Source organism: Adiantum capillus-veneris, chromosome 11 (assembly GCF_014529385.1).
Source record: "Adiantum capillus-veneris isolate H3 chromosome 11, ASM1452938v2, whole genome shotgun sequence".
Taxonomy (NCBI): domain Eukaryota; kingdom Viridiplantae; phylum Streptophyta; class Polypodiopsida; order Polypodiales; family Pteridaceae; genus Adiantum; species Adiantum capillus-veneris.
In genome coordinates this window covers 114,510,278-114,532,154 of record NC_140941.1, presented here as the reverse complement: position 1 = coordinate 114,532,154, position 21,877 = coordinate 114,510,278, and the positions used below count along the sequence as shown (strand labels likewise).

The 21,877-nt window shown below is 40.0% G+C and overlaps 1 protein-coding gene across 7 annotated transcripts; it reads left to right on the top strand.

Moving 5' to 3' along the window:
• The first annotated feature begins 4,639 nt into the window (after nucleotides 1-4,639).
• On the top strand, nucleotides 4,640-9,264 carry LOC147447866 (uncharacterized). 7 transcript variants are annotated; one of them, XM_086523744.1, is made up of 4 exons: nucleotides 4,640-7,387; nucleotides 7,641-7,708; nucleotides 7,820-8,445; nucleotides 8,560-9,264. In XM_086523744.1, exon 1 carries the CDS (start codon nucleotides 4,655-4,657, stop codon nucleotides 7,382-7,384), a length of 2,730 nt encoding a protein of 909 aa, XP_086379870.1. In that variant the 5' UTR covers nucleotides 4,640-4,654; the 3' UTR covers nucleotides 7,385-7,387; nucleotides 7,641-7,708; nucleotides 7,820-8,445; nucleotides 8,560-9,264. The 7 variants fall into 7 exon arrangements, with proteins under 7 accessions (XP_086379870.1, XP_086379869.1, XP_086379866.1 ...); XM_086523743.1 differs by having other exon boundaries at nucleotides 7,599-7,708; XM_086523740.1 differs by having other exon boundaries at nucleotides 7,641-8,445.
• Nucleotides 9,265-21,877: the final 12,613 nt, after the last annotated feature.

Sequence of the window (21,877 nt, the reverse complement as noted above, 5' to 3'; positions counted from 1 at the left end):
GATTGTTCTAAAGTGGATTGATTTTGTAATGAAGTGGAATGTATCTATTCTTGTAACCCTTTACGTGAACTATGAGAGAAATAAGTGAGCTTGTCTAATCTTGTAATTAAGTGGATTTTTTTGTATTCCTAAAACCCTATCTGTAAATTATGAGAGAGATATATTGTAGGCATGTGCGCCTGAACGCCATATTTAAAAAGGCAATATTGGTAATGTTAACTTGTTGTTCATTGTGGTTCCCTTTCTTGGTGGTTGAGCTTGCCACTCGCAAGTTTGCAACCCTCACATCAGGATTCGTCCTCTCTCCTCTAATCGCTCTCTCTCTCTCTCTCTCTCTCTCTCTCTCTCTCTCTCTCTCTCTCTCTCTCTCGTGTCAGATGTTCTCTATGCTCTTAGTGAATGTCATATGTTCTCTATGCTCTTCTTCGGTTTTGTGCGTTGAGAACATAAGACCTCCAACCACCCAACCACTACTCTATAGCGATGTATGTCCATGTGGCGGCACAATTTTGGGTGACATTAACCCAAATGCCATGAAACGAATCGCATCACTTGTCATTTACCTCATCACAATAGCAATATCCTTGCTTCTCTTGCTACCCACCATTAGGTCGCTAATCTTTCATGCGTTTGACCTGCTATTATCCTGACTTACTATTGACCTTAACGATGAAGGTAAAACATCGCGAAATAGTACGCAACTGCTCTAGTTGGATAGCAATAAAGCAGGGTTACATGACCTAGCCCTAAGTCATTGTGGAGAATTGATATTAGAGAAATTACTAAAAAAACAATTGCAGATGGAGCATGAAGGGTCTTATTGACACTCACACCTGCCTGCAGCATGCCAATTGAGGTGTGTTTTTCTATGTTGAATTGTTAAGTACATCTCCCCACCCCCCACCGCGTGCATTGTATCCTTTAATAATTGAAACATGCCCACATGCATTGTCTTTGGCTAACCTCTACCAAATGTTGTATCATATAAGTTCTATCCAGAACCATTTACTTTGATGCTCGTATTTTAATTCTATTGTATTCCAAGGTGAAGAATCTATTGCTTATTTTGTGGAATCAAGAGTCATATAATGCTCTTGCATGTGAAACTTATACACTTGCCTTCATATGTCATGTAGATTGTGTGCAAGCACATTTGTTAGAAGTGCACATAAGACCTCCAACCACACAAACACCACTTTATAGTGGTGTCTGTTGATGTGGCGGAACTATTTTGGGTGATGGGCTACAACATTAACAAGCATTTGGCGAAGGGAGCTTTTTGCATAAGATTAGGGGATCCAACACAAAGTTAATAGAGAGAGCCTTTTCAATGAATTTGCTCAATTTCTCTCTCTCTCTCTCTCTCTCTCTCTCTCTCTCTCTCTCTCTCTCTCTCTCTCTCTCTCTCTCTCCCCCCCCCCCCCCCCCCCCCCCCCCCCCCTCTGCATTGTATGTACGCCCATCACTCTAGGGCTAACTTAACTTTCTATTTGTGAAGCGCATTATTACTCCTCACATTTGCTCATCACAATCGACAAAACAAGCTTGGGATACTCTCGCTGGTCTTTATGCAAGTCACAATATGAGGCAAAAATTGCATTGTTGCCTAAAGAGTTGGAGTCCACGATTATGCAAGAGGAAGATGACATGGATACTTTTCTTACTGGTATCAAGGATATCAATGAGCAACCCACTTCTTCATAATTTGTTGTTTCCGACAATTCACTTGTACAGACTATTCTTGATGCGTTGTTAGCCTCTGCTTGGAGACTTATGACCCAAGGAAACTCTCAAGCTATCAAGTTTGATGCATTATGCACAATCCTATTACATAAGTCACTTTCAAGAAAGAACATGGCCAAACATTGTGCAGTTAAACAAGCTTTGGTTGTTGCTCAAAGAGGAAGTGGTAACCGTAATGCAACCACTTCTAGAGGTTCTTCTATGAGTAGTAGGTCACCTATGTCTAGTGCTTCTCCAAGTAGCAACTTGTATGGGAATTCTAGTGGAAAAGGCAAGAAGAAGATGCGTTGCTATTATTCCAAGGCTAATGATCGCTTGATCAAGCAATGTCCTAAGTTGAAGGCCAATGAAGCCAAGAAGAAAGAGGCCAAATCTTGGACCAATGCATAATCGTTTGTAAATGGAGATTGTGATATTGGTGTAGATGCAAAATGTGCATTTAGTGCAAAGTGTACTTATGATCCTTTTGACCATGATGCATGTATGTCAATTGTTGTAGAGTAACATGTTTAGTACCTTGATAGTGGTGCTACAAAGTACATTACTTTGCATCGTGACTTGTTTACTTCTCTGAAGGTTGTCCTTTATGTGAATACGATCAATTGTGTCAACAATGCCTCTTTTCCGGTCAAGGGAGTTGGAAAGATTGTACTAAAACTATTGCGAATGGCCCTTGGATCTCTAGCCTTTCACATCTCTGGCATGGTAGAAAAAGGCTTTGCTAAAAGGAAGTGGAGCAAGTATTTTTTCAACATATTTCGACTATCTACAAAAGGATATCGATCAATAGAGTCTTGGAAGTTCTGTCCTACACCTACGACTTGGTCAGAGCTGGATTGGGAAGTCTAGCATTTGCTAAAAGGAAGTGGAGCAAGTATTACTTCAACATATTTCAACTATCTACAAAAGGATATCGATCAATAGAGTCTTGGAAGTTCTATCCTACACCTACGACTGGGTCAGAGCTGGATTGGGAAGTCTAGCATTGGCCAAAAGGTAGATTGTTTACACTCCCCAAGACCCAAGATACCTATAACAGGTTGATATACAAAGCAGGCTAGTTTGCTTCACTCGTAAAGATATGGAAGGAAAATTGGCGTTGGCAGAAGAGTGTTAAAGAAATTAGGGAGATCAAATAGTCGAGCTACATGAAGATGTTTACATGGAAGGTGCTATGGGGAGCCATCCCAACTAGGAATAAGATCTGCGCTAGAGGGATTGGCAATGACACTTACTCTGGTTGTAGATCAGCTTCAAAGGATCCCTTTCATCTGTTCAAAAACTGCCCTACCACGCGGGTCTAGCCGCAAAAAATTGCAAATGGGTGTGAAAGACCTGGACGATTATCTTCTATACAAACGACTTGACCTTGGGAGAAAGTAGATCGCAAAACCAAGCCATTTTGGTTTGCACCGAAATCGCCAGATACTATTATTTGAAATAGATATGGAGAACCAAGAACGTTCGCGTCTTTGAGGGAAAATAGGTCGTGGCTCAATTCAATGTTGTTATGTGAGACAACACTGAGCTCATTTATGTTGTAGGATCAAAGAGAGGGGCAACCACTAATATCAAAGAATGCAAACATGCACTTGGTTGCATTGGCTACTCAAGTGGTAATACTTAGGCCCATGTCACAACTGAGCGCTAGCCATGGGTGATCTAGTTTTGCTTGGGCAGCCACTTTTGCAAGAACGTCACTGCCTTGACCTCCTCCCCAATCAGACGTAGGCGGCATCCATTTCCTACAAAAGAGGTGGCTGCTAAGTTTTAGCGCTTCCGGATTAGTTGCAAGCAAGGATGGGCGAGGGAGGCTGGGGGTGACCCCTCAAACGAATCTGAGGGCCTGGCGGACGTGACTCAGCAGTCCATCTAGGTAGGTTGTGCGCTTGGGCACCACCTTGTGTAAATGGAAAAAGCACCGAGCGTAAATTCTCATCGGCCCGTCACTGGCCAGCGCCCGTGTCTGATACGGGCCGTAACAACTCTTTGTCAAGCTCCTACAACGTATCTATACAAGCACTCAAGATTGATTGTATATGTGTTCTAAGTCAATATAACATCTCCACTCACAATTGTGAGTATGGCACGAAAAAACGAAGATAATGCTTACTTAATGCCCCTCCCACAAGAAATAGTAAAAAAGAACGTTTGTCATCATTAGCTTGCCATGTCACACTACTAAGCAAGCTTGATCCAATGGTCCATAATTGCTACATGGAACGCTTTACTAAGGCCCTTGTCACACACGAATCGATCGAATATGATTAGGATGTCAGACATATGTGAGGGGGCGAGAGCCGCGGGACAGGCTGGGGTAGGTAGCCCGCTAGCCCAACACAAGCTCACAGTGGACATCTAACAACCTCTACGTGGGGAGGTTGCTCAGAGGTCATGAGCCATGCTCCTTTGCGAGAGCATGAGAGCTCTAGCCATGTGTCTGTGTCGCATTCATTGTTGAATTGGGCTCATATTATTGAAAGGTTTCTTGTCCGCCTACAAATGAAAGGTCATGCGCCACCTTTCCAACCGCTCATGCGTGACACTGGCCTAAGGTCCATGTCAAACGCATCCAGACGCATCTTCTTGATGCTTTGTTGGACCAATCCAAGCAGCGACCATAGCTTCTCCCTGTCACACATGCCCATAGGACCTCTCCCTCCATGCTCTGCTGGCATGCCATGTCATGGGCACCAACTTCTCACAACTAGGTGACCGGCCCACTCCACCTACACCCGGCCAAGAAGCGTTTTGACAGCTCTGATTTATCGGTTTCCTGCAGCGTCAAATATTTTCTTGGCGTCCGCCTGGTTTGAATGGGTACTCGGACATGTTTTTCCCACCAAACATGGGCGCAGACCGTGTGTGACACAGGCCTAAATGCCCCAAAAATAAGCCAAATTGATTAACCATGCTTAACAAAAGCAAGGTATCTGTAGCCTTGCCTAATCTTGTTGTTTATATAGTAGCCAATATCCTCATGCTGTACGTCTCAGGTTTCATGGAGGAGTTTCTTGTAGCTGCAGATGTAACTACCATTCCTCCGGCCAATGTCGCCATTTTGAAGCGACAGCATTCTTATCACTCCTCGTATGCTCCTTCTGTCCGTCGCTCAGAAGCCGAATCGCACCCTGATAGCTCTTATGAAGCTTCAGGTCCTCATAGCCACAATGAATATGCATCTGCAGCATCGAATGCTCAACATGAGGATCTGAATAATGAGAGCGCCCATACCTGCTTCTATCCACGTATAGATAATACTCCTCAGCAGTGTATAATTGATTTTGGTTCAGGATTTCACCCTAAATATAGAATTAGCAGAGAGGATTGCGACCCCCAGAAGGAGTTTGTGACTGGCACAAATGGTGAAGCTGTGTCTGGCTTGGCCCCTGATAGCAACGTTGATGCTTCAGGAGAAAGAGAGGGGATAGGAGGCTGGTTTTCTGAAGAAGGACAACAGGAAGATGTCACATTTTTGAGAGAAGAAAGAGCAGGTATTGGTGGATGGATAAGTGATTCAGCGGAGAATTTCAAAGAAGAGTCTGTGCTTTCTAACTCGCAGAGGGATGATACTTCAGAAATCAACAATCAGCCATTACAGGCGTCTGGGGACAGCTCTGATAAACATGCATCCAGTGTTGCAAGCACTGCAAGGAGGAGACGTAGCAGATGGGAACCTCAAACTCCTGAATCTGGGGAGGGGCAAGAAGCTTCTGAATCAGGCGGAAAGAGAAGAAGATCACGTTGGGCTGCTGAGGAGCGGAAACCTTTGATTCAGTTACCTGACTTTGTGAAGGAGCTTACAGGTGGCATGGAACTCGACCCTGAAGTTCAAGCTTTAAACATAAAGCTTTTGGATGTCGGTAAAAAGTTGCAAACTGGGCAAGTCGTTGAGGAAAGAGAGGATGGGATGAGGTCGCCTTCCCCTGAACCTGTGTATGACAACTTTGGTACTAGGTTCAATACTAGAGAGTGTAGGGGAAGAGAGAGGCTCATTCTAGAGAGGCAAGAGATTATCTCCGAATTGCTAAGAAGAAATCCTGCATATAAGCCGCCCCTTGATTACAGGCCCCCCAAATTGTACAGAAAGCTTTTTATCCCTTTGAGGGAGTACCCAGGTTACAATTTCATGGGGTTGATCATTGGGCCTCGAGGAAACACACAGAAAAGAATGGAGAGGGAGACTGGTGCCAAAATTGTGATCAGGGGAAAAGGATCTGCAAAGGAAGGAAGGCTAGCTCAAAAGAGAGACATGCGGCCAGATCCAGGGGAAAATGAAGAATTACACGTGCTCGTTGAAGCAGACAATGCTGATTCTTTGGAAAGGGCTGTTGGAATGGTAGAGAAGCTCCTTGTTCCAGTTGATGAAGGACTAAATGAGCACAAAAAAGCTCAGCTTCGGGAGCTTGCAGCTTTGAATGGTACAGTTCGAGAAGATGAGGTTTGCCGCCTTTGTGGAGAGCCAGGTCACCGCCAGTATACTTGTAGTGCTCGTAACTCTATTTTCAAAAGTGATGTGTTGTGCAGAATTTGTGGAGATGGTGGCCATCCCACCATTGATTGTCCTAAAAAGAGTTCTAGTCCCAGTAAGATGGATGATGAGTACAAGAGCTTTTTAGCTGAATTAGGTGGTGGAAAGGGGTCTAGAAGTAAAGTTGGTGCCTGTGATGTCGGCTCAAGTGTTCAATCAGGTACAATTCTAGCATTGCCTGGTTCTCAAGGGGGCAATCCTCTATTGTTAAGTAGTGGAGTTGGTCCTCGATCAGGTGGCACGGCAGTTGTTCCTACATTGAGAAAAGATGGCGATGATTTGAGTGTTTATGTTGGCTATCTACCTCTCAGCATAGATGATGATGGCTTGATCAGGTTATTTTCTCCTTTTGGTAAAATTGATGATCTAAAGCTTATCAAAGATCGTGTAACTGGAGTAAGCAAGGGATATGGATTTGTGAAGTTTTGCGACTCTGCTGCTGCTACACAGGCAGTACTGCATATGAATGGATATAGGGTTGATGGAAAGGCTCTAGCAGTGAGAATTGCAGGTAAACCCCCAAGTGCTACTGGTGCACAGGCTATGAGTGTACATCAACAGCAACAACCACAGCAAGAGCAACAACAGCTTCCTAAGCTACTCCTTCCTTCACCACTTGGTCTTATGGGACCACCCCCTCCTTGGAATACACAGCAAGCACTTTCCCATCAACCGCATGGGCCTGTTCCTTTTGTCTCACTTCAAGGGTCAGCCCCCTTACCTCCACATGGAGGCCCTTATGCGAATGCCGTGCTGCAGCAATCGCATTTATCTATTGCCCCTGGTGTAGGCTCTCAAGGTCCGCCAGGCAGTATAACTAGTCCACCTCCAGGTATTTCTGGACCACAGGGTAGCATGAAGATGGTGCCCAGACAAATGGGGCTTTTAACTGGTGAATCACCACGTTCTAGCTCAAGTTCACCATTGCCTGGAGCCTATTATGGAGCTCCACCACCTTCAACTGCTGCAGCACCCTCTTCTGAAAGTAGTGCACTCCCTCCTTGGGCACTGGCCATCAATACAATTACTTCTTCGGCACCTCCAACTGCTCAGCAGAGTGGCGGAATGGAGTCTGAATACGAAAAGTTTATCTCCGAGATGGGGCGCTGATAGGTATGCAACTAATTGTGGACTATTTTGTTCATTAAGTAACTTCTTTGGAATGCAATTGGTGTGCACTGCATGAATATACCATAGACCGAGGTTTGAACAAAGTATTTTGTGATTCACTTGCTTGTCTCAGCCTAGGAAATTTTCTTCTTGTATTCGTGAAGAGTATTGGCCTAATATCTGTTTTGAATGGTTTCATGGGGCGGATTGACAGGTGCAACTAACGGCTGCAGTTCTCTTCTTGATCCATTTGCAGGATTTAACTAATGAATTTAGAGTTTGGTGGGGAACATGCTGTCAAGCAAGGATCCTGCTTGTTTTAGGGTGATTACATGTGAAACTTATTTGTTAACAAGGTTTATTGTGGTGGCTTAAATTCTAGCATCTACTAACCTTTGTTTCTGATTGTGACATGTTTTCGTTTCTCTGCACAAGTCTGTTTTGCAGGTGGTTCAAGTTTGCCTGAGTTGGACCAACTGTTGCCCGCTTTTAATGAGTTTTGTCAGTTGGGGTTGAGTGAGTACTATGACTGTAGGTTCTCTTGAGTGTGACGAGGACAGGGTAAGTCTAAATTTTTGAAACGTATTTGGGCCATGAGATCTCTTGTTATATGTCTACCTCAGATTACGTATTGCATTCTGAGAGGGGGACTGTGCCTGGACTCTGCATTGGTTCATTGATTATTGCATCTCATGTTTGTAGAAGTACTGACATTATTTTTATATTTTTGTGAGTGTTTTAGCCTCTCTTACAATTTGTAAGTTCAGACTTTTCTGACCTTATGAAGGTATATTGCATCTCTTGTTTGTAGAAGCAGACATTATTATGCATGCCTCATGTCAGTTTTAACATGGCTCATGATGATAGATGTCGGGTGAGTAGTAGCTTTTGCGAAGCTGAATTCATGGATGTATGAGCTGCAGAGCCATTAAAGACACGGGCTGCAAGATGATGCCATGAACATCACTGTGCATCATGTCATGGTCTCACAGTACAGCCCATCAAGGCGAGAGGATTGTGTCGTCTGTATTGGGCTCCCCTCCCAATTCCCTTTTAGCCAGGTGTGTATTGCTCTTTCAATAACGCACAACCACAAAATGAGACTAGGTCTTTCCCATTCTTCTAGTGGTGTACTTACTCTTATGCTGGCCTTTTTTCTCATTTGTGGGCATTAGGTATTGGCTTATTGGCAATTTGGCATTAAACACGCTGCCGTAGGACACCAACAATGAGCATGGTAAGACCTTGTTCAAAACAAAGGTGTCTTTCCATGTCTGTCTCTCATCGAAATAGTGAATATTTCTGAGATGCCATAGGGTGTCTTAAAATTCAGACTGACATATAGTCTCAAGACACGTAGGTAGGTGACATACTACTCAGGGATGTTGCACATACAGCTTCGTTTTGGTTCCACTCAAGGACAGGTGCGGGGGTGGCTTGTTTTTGTGCTGACCTACTGAGATTTAGTACGGAAAAGTCGTCGGAACCAGCTTGTTCCTGTGCTCAGTACTAATTCGCGGGGAGTGGTTTTGTATTTGCAGCTATTGTACCGAGGCTTGGATGAATGTGCAGGGAGGAGTGTGGAAAGCATGTGGATGGCTGCTTGGACAGGTACAAGGGTACTGCATGACATAGTGAGGGCCGAGAGGTTTGACAGGGGCCGGATCTAGGAAGGCAAGTAAATTTATAGTCGAGCTGGGGGATCTTTAGTATCAAGCATGAGTATCGGTAGTGGGAATGTTTGTATAATCCTTGTATGGTGTGTGTGCATTTGTGGTCAGTTCATAAACCTAATGATGTCTTGTCAATTAGTTGTAACCATTTGTAAAATAACAGAGGTTCATCTTGTAATTTGTGTCAAGTGGGTATTTTTGTTCAAATGTGTTTTTTGATGTCCGGCATTGAGGCGGGATCAAACCTGCCACCTTGCGGCTCACACTCATCACGCACAAATCAAGTAGCCTTCAGTTGTGATTAAGTAGTATGCTTTGTGAAGCCTTTGAAATTATGTTCTCAATCATAGTAAGGATAAAAGAAAAACAAAAATAAATCTTTTCTGCAGGGTGGCTTCATTTTCGGGGTTGGTTTTTAGGGTGGGTACAGACTGCACGCCGGCCATGGCATGTGTAAAATAGTCAGGGCAAGGCTTTACACACTAGCTGCTCGTTAAAGTCACATGTTTAAAAAAGTGGGGCCCTTGGCAGCAAAAGCCGCATAGCCTATTGGATGCGGGTTTGGCTTGTAGTGGGCTGGTCCACAGTTTGAGCGTATGGTGCTGCAAGTTGGTTTTGGGCAGGGGATGGCGGCCATCCAAACTTGAGGTGCTCTATCTTTATGGAGCCAATCAAATCGCAGTGCGTGGTTGCTACCTAAGTCATACACCTACGGTTTCATTGGTGTGAGAATGATAAGCTGGTCATGATTACTCTGCCTCTAGATTGTGTCAGCTGGCAGGTTTGATTTTGCGTATGGGTTTTTATGTGAGGATTATAATCACCCCGAAAAAGGGGAATATGGTGGAGATTTTAGAAGAATTTGAGCTTGTGGATTGTGTCAGCTGGCAGTTGATTTTTCTGATTTTGGTTGGGTACTTGGTTTGTATTCATGGAGACGCTGATATCATTGGTGTGAGAATGATTATCTGGTTAGAGTAAGGAAAATATTGTGGGACCTCTAGGAGAGGTTGAGCGTCTGGACTGTGTAAGCTGGCAGCCGTATCGTACGGTGGGTCCTTTTTCTTGGAAGGAGATATTGTTTGTAAGTTGAGTACAGTTAAGGCAGGCATGAAGCAGTGATATCTACTAAAAGTTTTCAGGAAAACGTTGCTCTATCCTTCAATATTGATACAAGCTCTTAGTGTTCGTTCTTTTTCCAGTGCACATGCTTTCATTTCCTTAGGCTTTTCTCCAGCATTCTGAATCAGGTTTAAGTGATCAAATTCTTTGTAAATCTGGCAAGCGTAATAGTCTCGGTTGTGTTTGTAAGCAATGTTTAGGTAAGGATTTGTATCTGCTGGATTATTAGGATATGAATTGTTTTGATCATTGGGAACTTGTCGGTTGTTCGGATATTTGGGTGAGGAAGGTTCTGATTAAAGATGACGAGGACTTATTCTTGCTTTTTATTTGGATGCATGGAAGTTCTTTACAGCAGATTTGAGTTAAGTTTTGGTTGTTAAAGGTGTCATTTTAGTAACATAACCTTCTACTCTTGTCCTCATTGACATGTGTTGCGTCTTCTTTTTTTCTTGGGTTCCATCTTTCAAAGGGCTTCCGTACGTATTTGGTTGCTACAGATAGGACAAGAACCTTTCTGCTCTCAGATTTTAACTAGTCTTTTAGTATGAAGTCTCTCCTGTGCTTCAATACATTTCACGACTTTTACATTGTTGGTAGCAAGGTTTACTATGTACTACTTTTCTCTTATTTCAGTTCTGAGGACTGATATGATCGGGAGATGTGTCTCTCCTTGCATCATTATACGCATGTTAATGCCTTAAAAAGTAGTTTCCTCAGTGTAAGTCTGTGATGAGGTAATGATCATACTTTCAATCTGTGGAAGTAAGTTCGTTGTTACGTGTGGGGCTACCACTCTCGCTATTTGTGTGTTGTGTAGACACTTTGGTATTTAGTTATTAGGCACCCTCAACAACAAAATTGGTATCAGGGCTGGTTGAATGACAATCGCTGAAGACAGCAAGATTTCATTTTTTACGCGCTCAGATGCATACATTCTATCAAAACAATATGGACTGATGTTCAACATTGGTTTTTTAAAAATTATCTTTCACAACAGCATTCGATGGATGGTTAAAGGTTTGATGCTTTTCCTTTCGTTCATGAGGAAATGGTATTGTAGAGTTTTTAAAATTGGTTTGCTTCTTTGTATGAACAAAGTGTTAAATTACTAGATTTTACAATGTGAATTTTAAATCAGGAATTGTGAGTGCAAAGTAGCTGCTATTATAGCTACCAAAACCAGTTGTGAAGTGCATATCAAACTTTTCTAGCATGATATCAAATTCAGTCTGTGTGCACATTGATTACCTATTTATTTGAAGATGAATACTTAATAACCTGAAACTACCATGAAAAGAAAAAGAGTCCTACTTTGGATGCGAGAGTTGCATCTGAGGTTGAGGTGTTAATATATCTCCATTTAAGCATACTTGCAAGATTGTTACTGTATAGATTTCTTGTCATCAATGTTTTGCAAATTCTGTAGCTCTTCATTTGGTTTTCTGGCATCAACAATTTGTTTTCGTAGCCATTGTGCTCTTAAAGATTGCTATCCCCGAAGTTGACACATATACTTACCATCATCAAATATGAAGTCCTATGGATGTGGGCAAATGCATAATAGACATACATGATGAATGAATCACCAATCAGACATGTAGAAAGATTAGGGCTATTGAAACAATTGTTAGTCCTCTCCGTTACACATGTTGCTACTCAAGCCTCCAAGCATTAGAGTATTGCGTAGTAAACACAAATTTCAAAAGTTTGTGCCATCTTGGCTCCCACCTTGCACTTATAATCGACTGAGGGGTAGCTCTTGTTAGCAGCTTAAATTTGAATGTTGGTACAAGTGAAGACTGAGGGGTAGCTCTTGTTAGCAGCTTAAATTTGAATGCTGGTACAAGTGAAGTGTTTGATTTGCATGAGAAGGGTTGTCGATTCCATTCCAAAGATCAACACCCGAGCTTTTGGGACTAAGCTTCTACATAGATAAAAATTGGTTGATGAGATTCCTTTGTACTACATAATTCACAAAGCCTCTAATGTAAGCATTTTAAACCACTCGCCCATTTTGCTTTTGGTCAGTGATGGGCCATAGACTTAACTTCAAAAGTTTTCTACCTCTTAATAAAGGTGCGCCAGCTAAATTAGTCAATGATTTGGTCTTTGAGTTTGAGGAGCCCAAGCCTATCTAGAATCTTTGCATGATCACGTTAAGAAGTTGACCAAGATCTTTGAGAAGATAAGGGAGGAGGTAAGGGTCATCCAGCGAGTAGCAAGCTAGGGTTACTCATGTAAAAATAAAATTGTAGCATAAATTAATAAATTAATTTTTCTCAATGTGGTAGTAATAGAAAAACAAGAGAAATATTTGGGTGATGTGGTGAAAAGAGTGAGATTAGTATCTCATTGGAATTATGTGTATGGATAGATGGACCCAATTAGTGGAGTACTTTTCATGAAACTAGCTCCTAGCTAAGGACAAGTATCTTTCTCTATCTAAGAGTTTATAGATGGTGGTTGTGTCTCTTAAGGTGGAAAAAAGTTGGTTAAAAAAAGTCCATGGTTGGCGACAAACGTATAACAAGAGATATTTCATTTTGTTAAAATATGGGATTGTTTTTATTGGACTTTGTTTGAAAAAGAATTGTTTGGGTGAATTTTAAAGGACTGTATGAAGAAAATTGTAGCATAAATAAATAAAAATATCTTGTTTGTATATATGAAACAATGAATCAAAAAACAAGAAGAATAGGGAAGTACATTGGTGGAAAGTAAGAGACTAGCATCCACTTGGAATTATATCTATGGATTGTTGGGTCGGATTAATAGAACACTTTTTGTAAGACTAGCTATTAGTTAAGGATAAGTATCTTACCATATCTAAAAGTTTATAGATGGTCGTCATGTCTCTTAAGGTGGGGAAGAGGGTGCCGTCTATAGATCCTAAAGATGTTGAGACTTTAGTCTAGTTGTAATAGGATTTAGCTTCCATTATTACTTTGGGTTATTAACATGGCCTGTGGCGTAGGATCCTTATATTTAGGCCATTAAGAATAGAAGCCAACCTAACTTCTATTTCTTGTATCTTTGCTTTTTGGATTAGAGTAAGGTGTTGTCAATGGAACCTAAGAACAAAGAAAACGTAAACTATTAAGTCCTCCCATTCTCGGGGTGTTTGGGGGGGGGGGGGGGGGGGGGGGGGGGGGGTTGTTTACACTAAGTTTGACTGTAAAATCTAGTCTGGTACCAAAAGATGACACTTGAGGGTCTCTTTTTAACCAATTTGGATAAAATGCCTTTTGTATTTCAAAATTTTGAGTGCCTCTTATACGCTAATCATATACTTTGAAAACATTGGCTCCTCAAACTTTTACTTTTGTGCTTAAGCTTAAAGAGAATTCTGAGACCTTGAAATAAAATTTAGACTCCTTATTTATACTAACGGTTCATATTTTTACTATTTTATCCCTTAAAAATTTGTTTCAAGGATCAATTAAATTAGAATAGTTATGTGGGTCCAATTTACATGGATCAGATGAGGTTGCTTCCCGTCCCCAACAAGATTTTACATCCATATCATAAAATTTGTGAATAGGTGTTTCTTTGCATAAAATAGCCTTCATCAACATATGGCCCATGGTAAGAAACGTAGACTAATGACTAAGGCTTTATCTCTTCTACCTCATAGTCGAGGACGACTATGATTTCCAGAGAGAGGTAGTCTCATAAAATCTAATATCTAACCAATCCAAATGATTCTCTCATATTAAACTGATCATTTAATGTGGGAGACTAAAAGGGAACAAGGGTTAGAATATAGATATGTGATTATGGATCTGTCTCAACACGGGGCCAAGGTTAAAGGGGTCCAAATATTAGAGATGGTGTGTTAAAGAGCAATGCTACCTAATGGAGCTTAAATACCTTAGGGTTAACTTCATTAAAGACCTCCAAAATTTAGCGTTAAAAAGTCATTTGACCTTAGTCATTAGTCAAGCGAGGCTTGAGGTGGGAACCCTACCCAAGCATGACGTGCTTGTTGGCTTGCTAAAATGTTTATGGAAACCTTGCCCAAATCTTGAGGTGATTTTTATGCTTAAAATGACTAAGGTTCTTGAAGTGTCGAATTCCAAGATAAACTATCAAGAGGCATCAACAGTTTCCATGCTGGATTGACTAAGTGCTTGAAGTATTCAATTTAAACCAAATGACTTAAGAAGCATAAAAGACACATGTTCAAATGATCCTCCACATGTGGCCCTCATGATGTGCTTGAATCCTATTAAAAGGTTTTAAAGGGGTCCAATGAGAATTTGGATACATAATTATAAATAATTAAGTTCTTTCTCACAAAGAGAAAAAAGAGGACACATGTCCAAATGAAATAATTGAATAATATGAGAGAGAGAGAGAGAGAGAGAGAGAGAGAGAGAGAGAGAGAGAGAGAGACCAAGCATGAGAGGGGGGTTATACTCTCCCACACACACACACACACACACACACACACACACACACACACACACACACATGCATCTCTCATTGTGTGGAGTACAAAGTGCAAGAGCTCCATCTCCTTCTCCAAGCTTGTTGAGAAGTAGAGAGCCTACACAAAGACTCTTGGCTATGTAATGCAAATCAAACCAAGAGCCATGTTTCAATGCTTAAGCTTTCCATCTTCTTCATCTTCATTACTATGCTATGCTAAGCAAGAAGAGTGATGATAAGTAGGGATGATTCTTCTTCCTCTTCCCTACCCTCATTCCCCGCTAGCTCTCTCCACCTTCGAAGGTGTTTGAGGCCTTGGTATTGAGGCTTGGGATAGTTAATGTTTTTTGCAAAGTTCATGGTATTTGTGATACATGAAGCTTTCCATCTTCATTGCATCACCTAGGTCACAAGGAACAAAAAGATTATCTTGTATCGAGTCTCTCTTAATGGGAGAATATATAATACAAACACCTTTTGGAGCCAACTATTGTCATGTTCTCTAATACTCTCTCTTGAAAAATTATTGTTCTTGCCAAGTTAATTAAGTACTATGTTTATGTTGCTACCATCAATTAAGTTCACGCTCTATGTTTTCAAAGTATTCTCACAAAAATGCTCACTAGAATTCTCTTAATTTCGCTATTCTCAAAGTTCATAGGTCATTTCCATTACACGGCACATAAGCCAAGTTGGTCTCTCTAGCTAAGAATCTCTCTCTGACGACATAGTGATTAATGCACCTCAATGTACTTTATGCAAGCATGAAAGAACAAGTCCTTGCCAACTGTCAATGTGCTTTGAGTGTTAGTGTATATGAGAGTGCCATACTGCAATCCTACTCCCAAATTAGCCACAAGGCATCTAGGCACACACGCTCACTATAGTTGTGAAAGTTGCCCTATACTCAACCTCACAACTAGTGGTGTCCACATTATGTTGCTTCTTACACCCATCATATGCATGAATTGTCAAGCATGAAACAAAAACCAATCATGGCGTGTGCCATAGCAACCAACCCAATCCGAGTCAAAAAAATCATGTAAATCTAGCAGCAATGATCCCCCCTTGGGACTAAACAACCCAAGATGTATAGTACCATTGAAGTTGTGAAAGATCCTCTTAATTTCCTACTAATGCTTAGACCCTAGGCTATGCATGAATCTAGATGCTTACTGGCTAGACCGCAAACTGAATATCTAGCCGTATAATGCATACATAAATGAGGAACCAAAGGTGTCTAGTAGAGATTAATATTGCAAAACCTCCAAGATCAATTACACTTAACTTCAAACTTGTTCCCACAGGAGTGGCAATCGTTTTGCTTGCCATAATGAAATATCCTCATCACATTGCTTAAACTGAATGCCCAAATAATGATGCAAAATCTCCAAATCTAATGTCTCAAATGTGGAATTCAAATCAGTCTTAAACTCAAAAATATGTGTTGCATTTGGAATAGTGAGCAGTAAATCATCCACATACACAACAACGATAAGATATACATCATTCACACGTTTTACATTCAAAGTGCTCTTAGCTGGACTATTTTCAAAGCCATGTGTAGTCAAATGGTTATCTATTTTCTCATACCAAGCACAAGAGGATTTCTCTTTAATCATACAATGCTTTGTCGTATCTACACACTTTTTTTTCCTCGTCCTTTCTTGACAAAATTACGAGGATGCATTACATACACTTCCTCATACAAGTCACCATTCAAAAAAGCGATTTTAATGTAAGCTACCGATACACAATAATCATACAAGAAGTAGATGCAAAAGTCCTCATAATCAATATTCTTTTGCTCAACATAACCTTTTGCATCAACCAGCTTATGTTTCAATTTGTAAGACCAGGTATTGTTCTTCACAACTTCATTGTATTCATCTTGCATAGCAACCATCCAACTCTTTGGATTTTGTGTTTCATCAAACATAACAAGTTCCCCTTGTCACACAAACTTGAAACAACCAAAGCATAAAATTCTCATGATGAGAGTGTGACCAAGTATGACTAGACAGATGGATTCAGTTTATCATCACTCAAAGTATGCACCAACCATTTTGGCATCTCTTGGCTTCCTCATTTTCATCCCTATTCTAATCAAGTGCATCATTTACATCCGCATCATAAATAGGTTGAATCGTGACATCACTTGAAACCTACATAGACTGAATATTTCCCTCATTTGGACTTACATTTGTATTCCCACCATTGAAAAGACGCAACAAGGTATCAAAATTTTCATGTGAGCTTACATCTGTCCCTTTAGTACATGAAAACAAGGGTGAAAGTGCATCTTTCACAAAAACAACATCTTGAGAAGTAAACATATGTTTCCACTATGGACAATATAATCTATAGCCCTTGCTCTCAATACTATAACCAACAAAGATGCATTTGAAATCCTTATCATCCAATTTTTTGCATTGTTGTTGCGGCACTAGAGCTTAAGCCAAGCAAAACATGCACGTGACCAATATATGGCTTATATCATGTGATGTCTCATATGGAGTCATAGACTGCAAAGCTTTGGTGGGACACCTATATGTCTGTAGACAACACAGATTACAACCTCTACCTAGAAAGCATGTGGCAAAGCTTGGCTTATGACTTTTTTTTTCTCTCAGCAACACCATGTTGAGGTGTATAAAGCATTGTACACATGACCAACCAGAAATGCATCAAATTCTTTTGACATATACTCCCCTCCTCGAACACGAGGTAGCCACATACAACCGGACACATTTTTAGTGATATCATAAACTATGTGAAGCACGTAAACACTTCAAAATTAGCCTTGAGTGGAGATACCCATGTATCCCGTGAGTAATCATCAATGAAAGTCATGAAGTACAAATTATTACTAAAAGAAGAGTGTGCATCGACCGCAAACATCACTATGAACAAGCTGTAAATTGCAAGTAGCTGGCACTGAAACATCTTTCAAAAACCTAGAACGCTACATTTTTTCCAAAATACAACCTTCACAAACATGCTTAAATGGTGCCTCCAAAGGGAGCAATGAGGCAACCATATCATTTTTCTGCAAACGCATCAAACTGTCAAAATGGGTATGCCATAGTTTAGCATCTGAAATGACTTTGAAATCTATAACTGTAGTTGCAAAGTTTTCCACATACTTTTCATAAAAATTGAGCTTGTATAGCGTATGAAACAAAGTACCTGATGGCTCAATAGTATCACCCGAAGTAAGATTGTGAATAGTGTGTATTTCATCCACAAACTTTACAAGACCAAATTTTTCTAATGTACAAATAGTCACTGGATTTCTCTTGATTCCAAGAACAAAAAGTGCATTAGATAATGTGAAGAAATTGCCATTAACTACATTGAGTACAATCTTTTTGAACCTGAATTGGGTAAGAGAAATTGTTGGCATAAGTGACAATATTCCCATTGAGGACAATGTCAAGATAAGCGAACAAGTTTCTATGAAATGTAATGTGCTTTGTAGCACCACTATCAAAATACCACACATGCAAATCTTCAACCAAATTCATGCATGCATCATGGACAAAAGGGCCATATTAACATTGCACACTAGAAGCCCATTTTGCATCAATAAAAGAATTTGCTAATTTTGCACTAGATTGCGGATTTTGCAATGGATACAATGGAAGGTTCATATTGACATTGTGCACTCACAACCCATTCTCCATCAATAAAAGAATTTGTAGATTTCGCAACGGATATGTTGGACAAAAAGGTTCATACTAACATTGTGCACAAAGCCCATTTTGCATCAATAAGAGAATTTGCAGATTTTGCAATGGATACATTGGAAGGAGATTCACTTCTTTATTGCATGCCTCTTTTAGTGGATTTATCAGATGCATTGTTGTTATGGGAGGCATTTATCATCGCAAATGGTTTACTACTTGAAGAAGAAACATTTGAAGTAGCAACATTGTCATTGCTATGTCTTCTTTGTGCAACAACAAAATCTTGATCAATGGCACACTACTTAGCCATTATTTTTTATTGGCATAGCCTCTTGTAAGAGCAAAATGACCAACGCATTAAACTTATTCATTTCTCAATGCAACAAGCCTTAAAGTAAAAACAAAGAATGTGCAACATCCTCCACAAAATTTGGTTCTATAGAACTTGAGTGTACATCAAAACCTATATGTTCCATACACCCTTGGAAAAAAATACGTTTCATCATGTAAACCTCTCAGTCATAGGGAAGACTAAACATGATGTAGAAAATGCCCAAATTGAGTAGAAATTGAAGGAAAAGTGTGCGTGCTATATAGCATAAACCATAATAAAACAAAGACCTATTATGCAAAGATTTGTAGTGGAAAATTTTGTGTACAAAGGAACAAAATTGTTTGCATAATGCGTGTAGTAGTGGAAACAGAGACCAAAATGAGCTTGAATCAAAATTTTGAGAAAGTGAGCAGGGGATGCTAGCGACTATTCTTGGGACGATGCAACTTTCTCTAATACCAATCGTTGGAGTTAGGGTTTTGTACGAATGCACACACACCTTGGAGATGGAGGAGAATCTCAAGGCACACATTAGAGAATGCATCACTTGGTGTGCAACTACAAGATAAGATAGACCTAGAGTGATGGATGTATATGCAAGGCATAGGGGGGAAAACCTCCTAAAGAGGGAAAAAATTACATCGACGGTCCTAACTGTATCCACACGCATCACTACCACATACATGGTAGCAATTTTAATGGAAATATTTGCATGTTTTGCTTGTCGGGGTATTCGCACGCTTTTCTTTTACTATTTCAAAGCGACAGGTGCCAAAATGGTTTGTGACAACAAGTTCTAGATGGATTTGAGGAGGTTTCCCGTTGACCTAGAATATTCATATTGGTTGAGTTGACCCTAATTTGAGGAGGTTTCCCATTGACATAGAATATTCATATTGGTTGAGTTGACCCTAATTTTCTTGATAAACGTTAAATGAGGATAATATGTTCAGGTATCCTAACTTGTGTATGAAGATACTTGTAGATGTTTCTTGATATTTTCAAGATGAGTATTGTTAGACATGGATACTCTAATGTACTGACACGCACTCCTGACTACTTTCAAAAAAATATTGGACTTGTTGTGGTTGCAAATCTAGTTCACATTGCTTGCAACTCATTAATGGCTATCAAATGGCATCTTGGAGGTGTTTGATCATGTCAAAAATTTTATATTTGTTCTTGCAAAAAATCCTTGCTAGATTGGTTTTTGCAAGTTCACAGAATATTATCTCAATGTTCGTAAGGATGTACTCATGGGCTAATGTTGTTGGTTGTTTTAAAAACTATAGTCTTTTCTACATATTCACAATATTGAGCATGTGTTTGGCATTCTTGGATCTTTTAGTTATGGGATACACTTTATGACCATTCTGATAGACATGTATCAAAACAAGTCATGTATCAAAACTAGACTGATTTGATGGCTAGTACGGTCCTATTTTAGAGAACAGGGAGTTGCTATCTTCAACTTCAAAGGTTTGGTGAACCATAATACTTACACTTCTATAGGGACTTCATTAAAAAATTCTCTAAGCAGTAGAAAGTAGAGAAAGTAAAATAGAATTAACCTAACTATAGGTCATTAGATTAATTTATTAGATATTATTATGAAAAAATATGCTTTCCATCAATGCAGAGGATCAAATCTTCTAGTTAAAAAGGTGACATGGATAACAACTAGAGTGGATCCATTAACATCTATGAAACGCATCCAAGCCTAACACGATGTTTTGATTGGTTGTATGGATACAAGTGACGATCCTCCCTCGTTTTCTGCCAAGAGCAATTGTTGTACAAATTCATTTGCTGAATGAATGCAAATCCACCCCTTCTACTATGAATAAAGTTTCATTCCTACCCTAAATGTGCAATTCGTAATCACCTTTGTATAGTTCAAGGGCATAAGAAGTATGAAGAAAAGACACTTTGTTTTTGTAAAGTCAAGATGCTTATGCGATAACAACTCAAACATGTGATAATATGTTTAGACCTATCTATCTAGGATGCAAGGAAAAGGATTGGACTCCACACTATTTCATATTATAAAAATGGTTAGATAATCTTTCAATTTCTGTAATTCTCTTGTATTCTTTAAGGAAAACCTGTTGTATTGAAGTTGGGGTTAAGGTTGTTATTATTGTGGAAAGCATATCCTCTCCAGAGTTAGAGAACGAGAAAATTGTTATCCAATTCTCTATTGTATCGGAGAACCATATCACCCTTCTTGATGTCTTTGTCTTTGACCTTAGCAATTTCCTTTGTTTGACTCGTCTTCAACACCTGTTCATAATGCTAAAAAGCAAGCATCCTATATAATTGCAGATAAAAGCCTCTCTTTGAGTGCATCATGACCTTCTTCTTTAGGCTTTAACATTAGCTTCAAAAGTGGTATCTCCACTTCAATAGGAAGTAAAGCCTCTTTGCCAAAAATAGTGAAAGGGATACTAAAGGGATGACTTGATAGCAATCTGTAGGCCCATAGAGCCAAATCCTAAGTCTTCACATTTGTTTGAGTCATCTTTGTGAACATGCATATGAATTCTTCATAGCAATCTGTACGCCCATAGAGCCAAATCCTAAGTCTTCACATTGGTTTGAGTCATCTTTGTGAACATGCATATGAATTCTTCATTAAACCTATCATTATATTGAGGATAATAAGGAGTAATAAACATGCGGCTTTTCACATAGGTAATCCATCAACTGGTGAAAAATGTGAAAGGTTTATGAAGAACTTAGTGCCTAAACTTTCTACATACATAAACACGCTCATCATAATGAGCTCTACCTTTGTATAGTCTCTTTGCATGTCAAGCTTCACCCTTCTAGCATAATAAATAGGTTTCATGTAGTGAGTTATGACCTTGTTGAGGAAGCATAGCTACAATAGCATCTTAATTGCTTAGCAGCCATGTCAAACCTTTTCTTATTCCCCCTTCTATTGTGGAGAGTGATAGTACTGCATCCCCAATCCTATATAGCTTTGGTTGCCTGTAACCATGGCCTTGCAAGGATGAGAGGAAAACCACCAATACCCAAGGGTATAACATAAAAATTTACTATTGCTTTAAGATAATAAAAATTTCACAATCAAGTCCTTTATGATACCCAAACGATTGAGCTTTGATTGGCTTCTTGCAAGCTTTGTACAAAAACCTAAATTCTTCACCAAGTTGAGTATTGACTTTGATACACAATCTTGAGTGATAACACATACATGTGCACATCTATCAATATA

Bases quoted from the DNA above. Each gene is read 5' to 3' on its own strand.
- LOC147447866 (XM_086523744.1), top strand. From the start codon at position 4,655: ATGCTTAACAAAAGCAAGGTATCTGTAGCCTTGCCTAATCTTGTTGTT.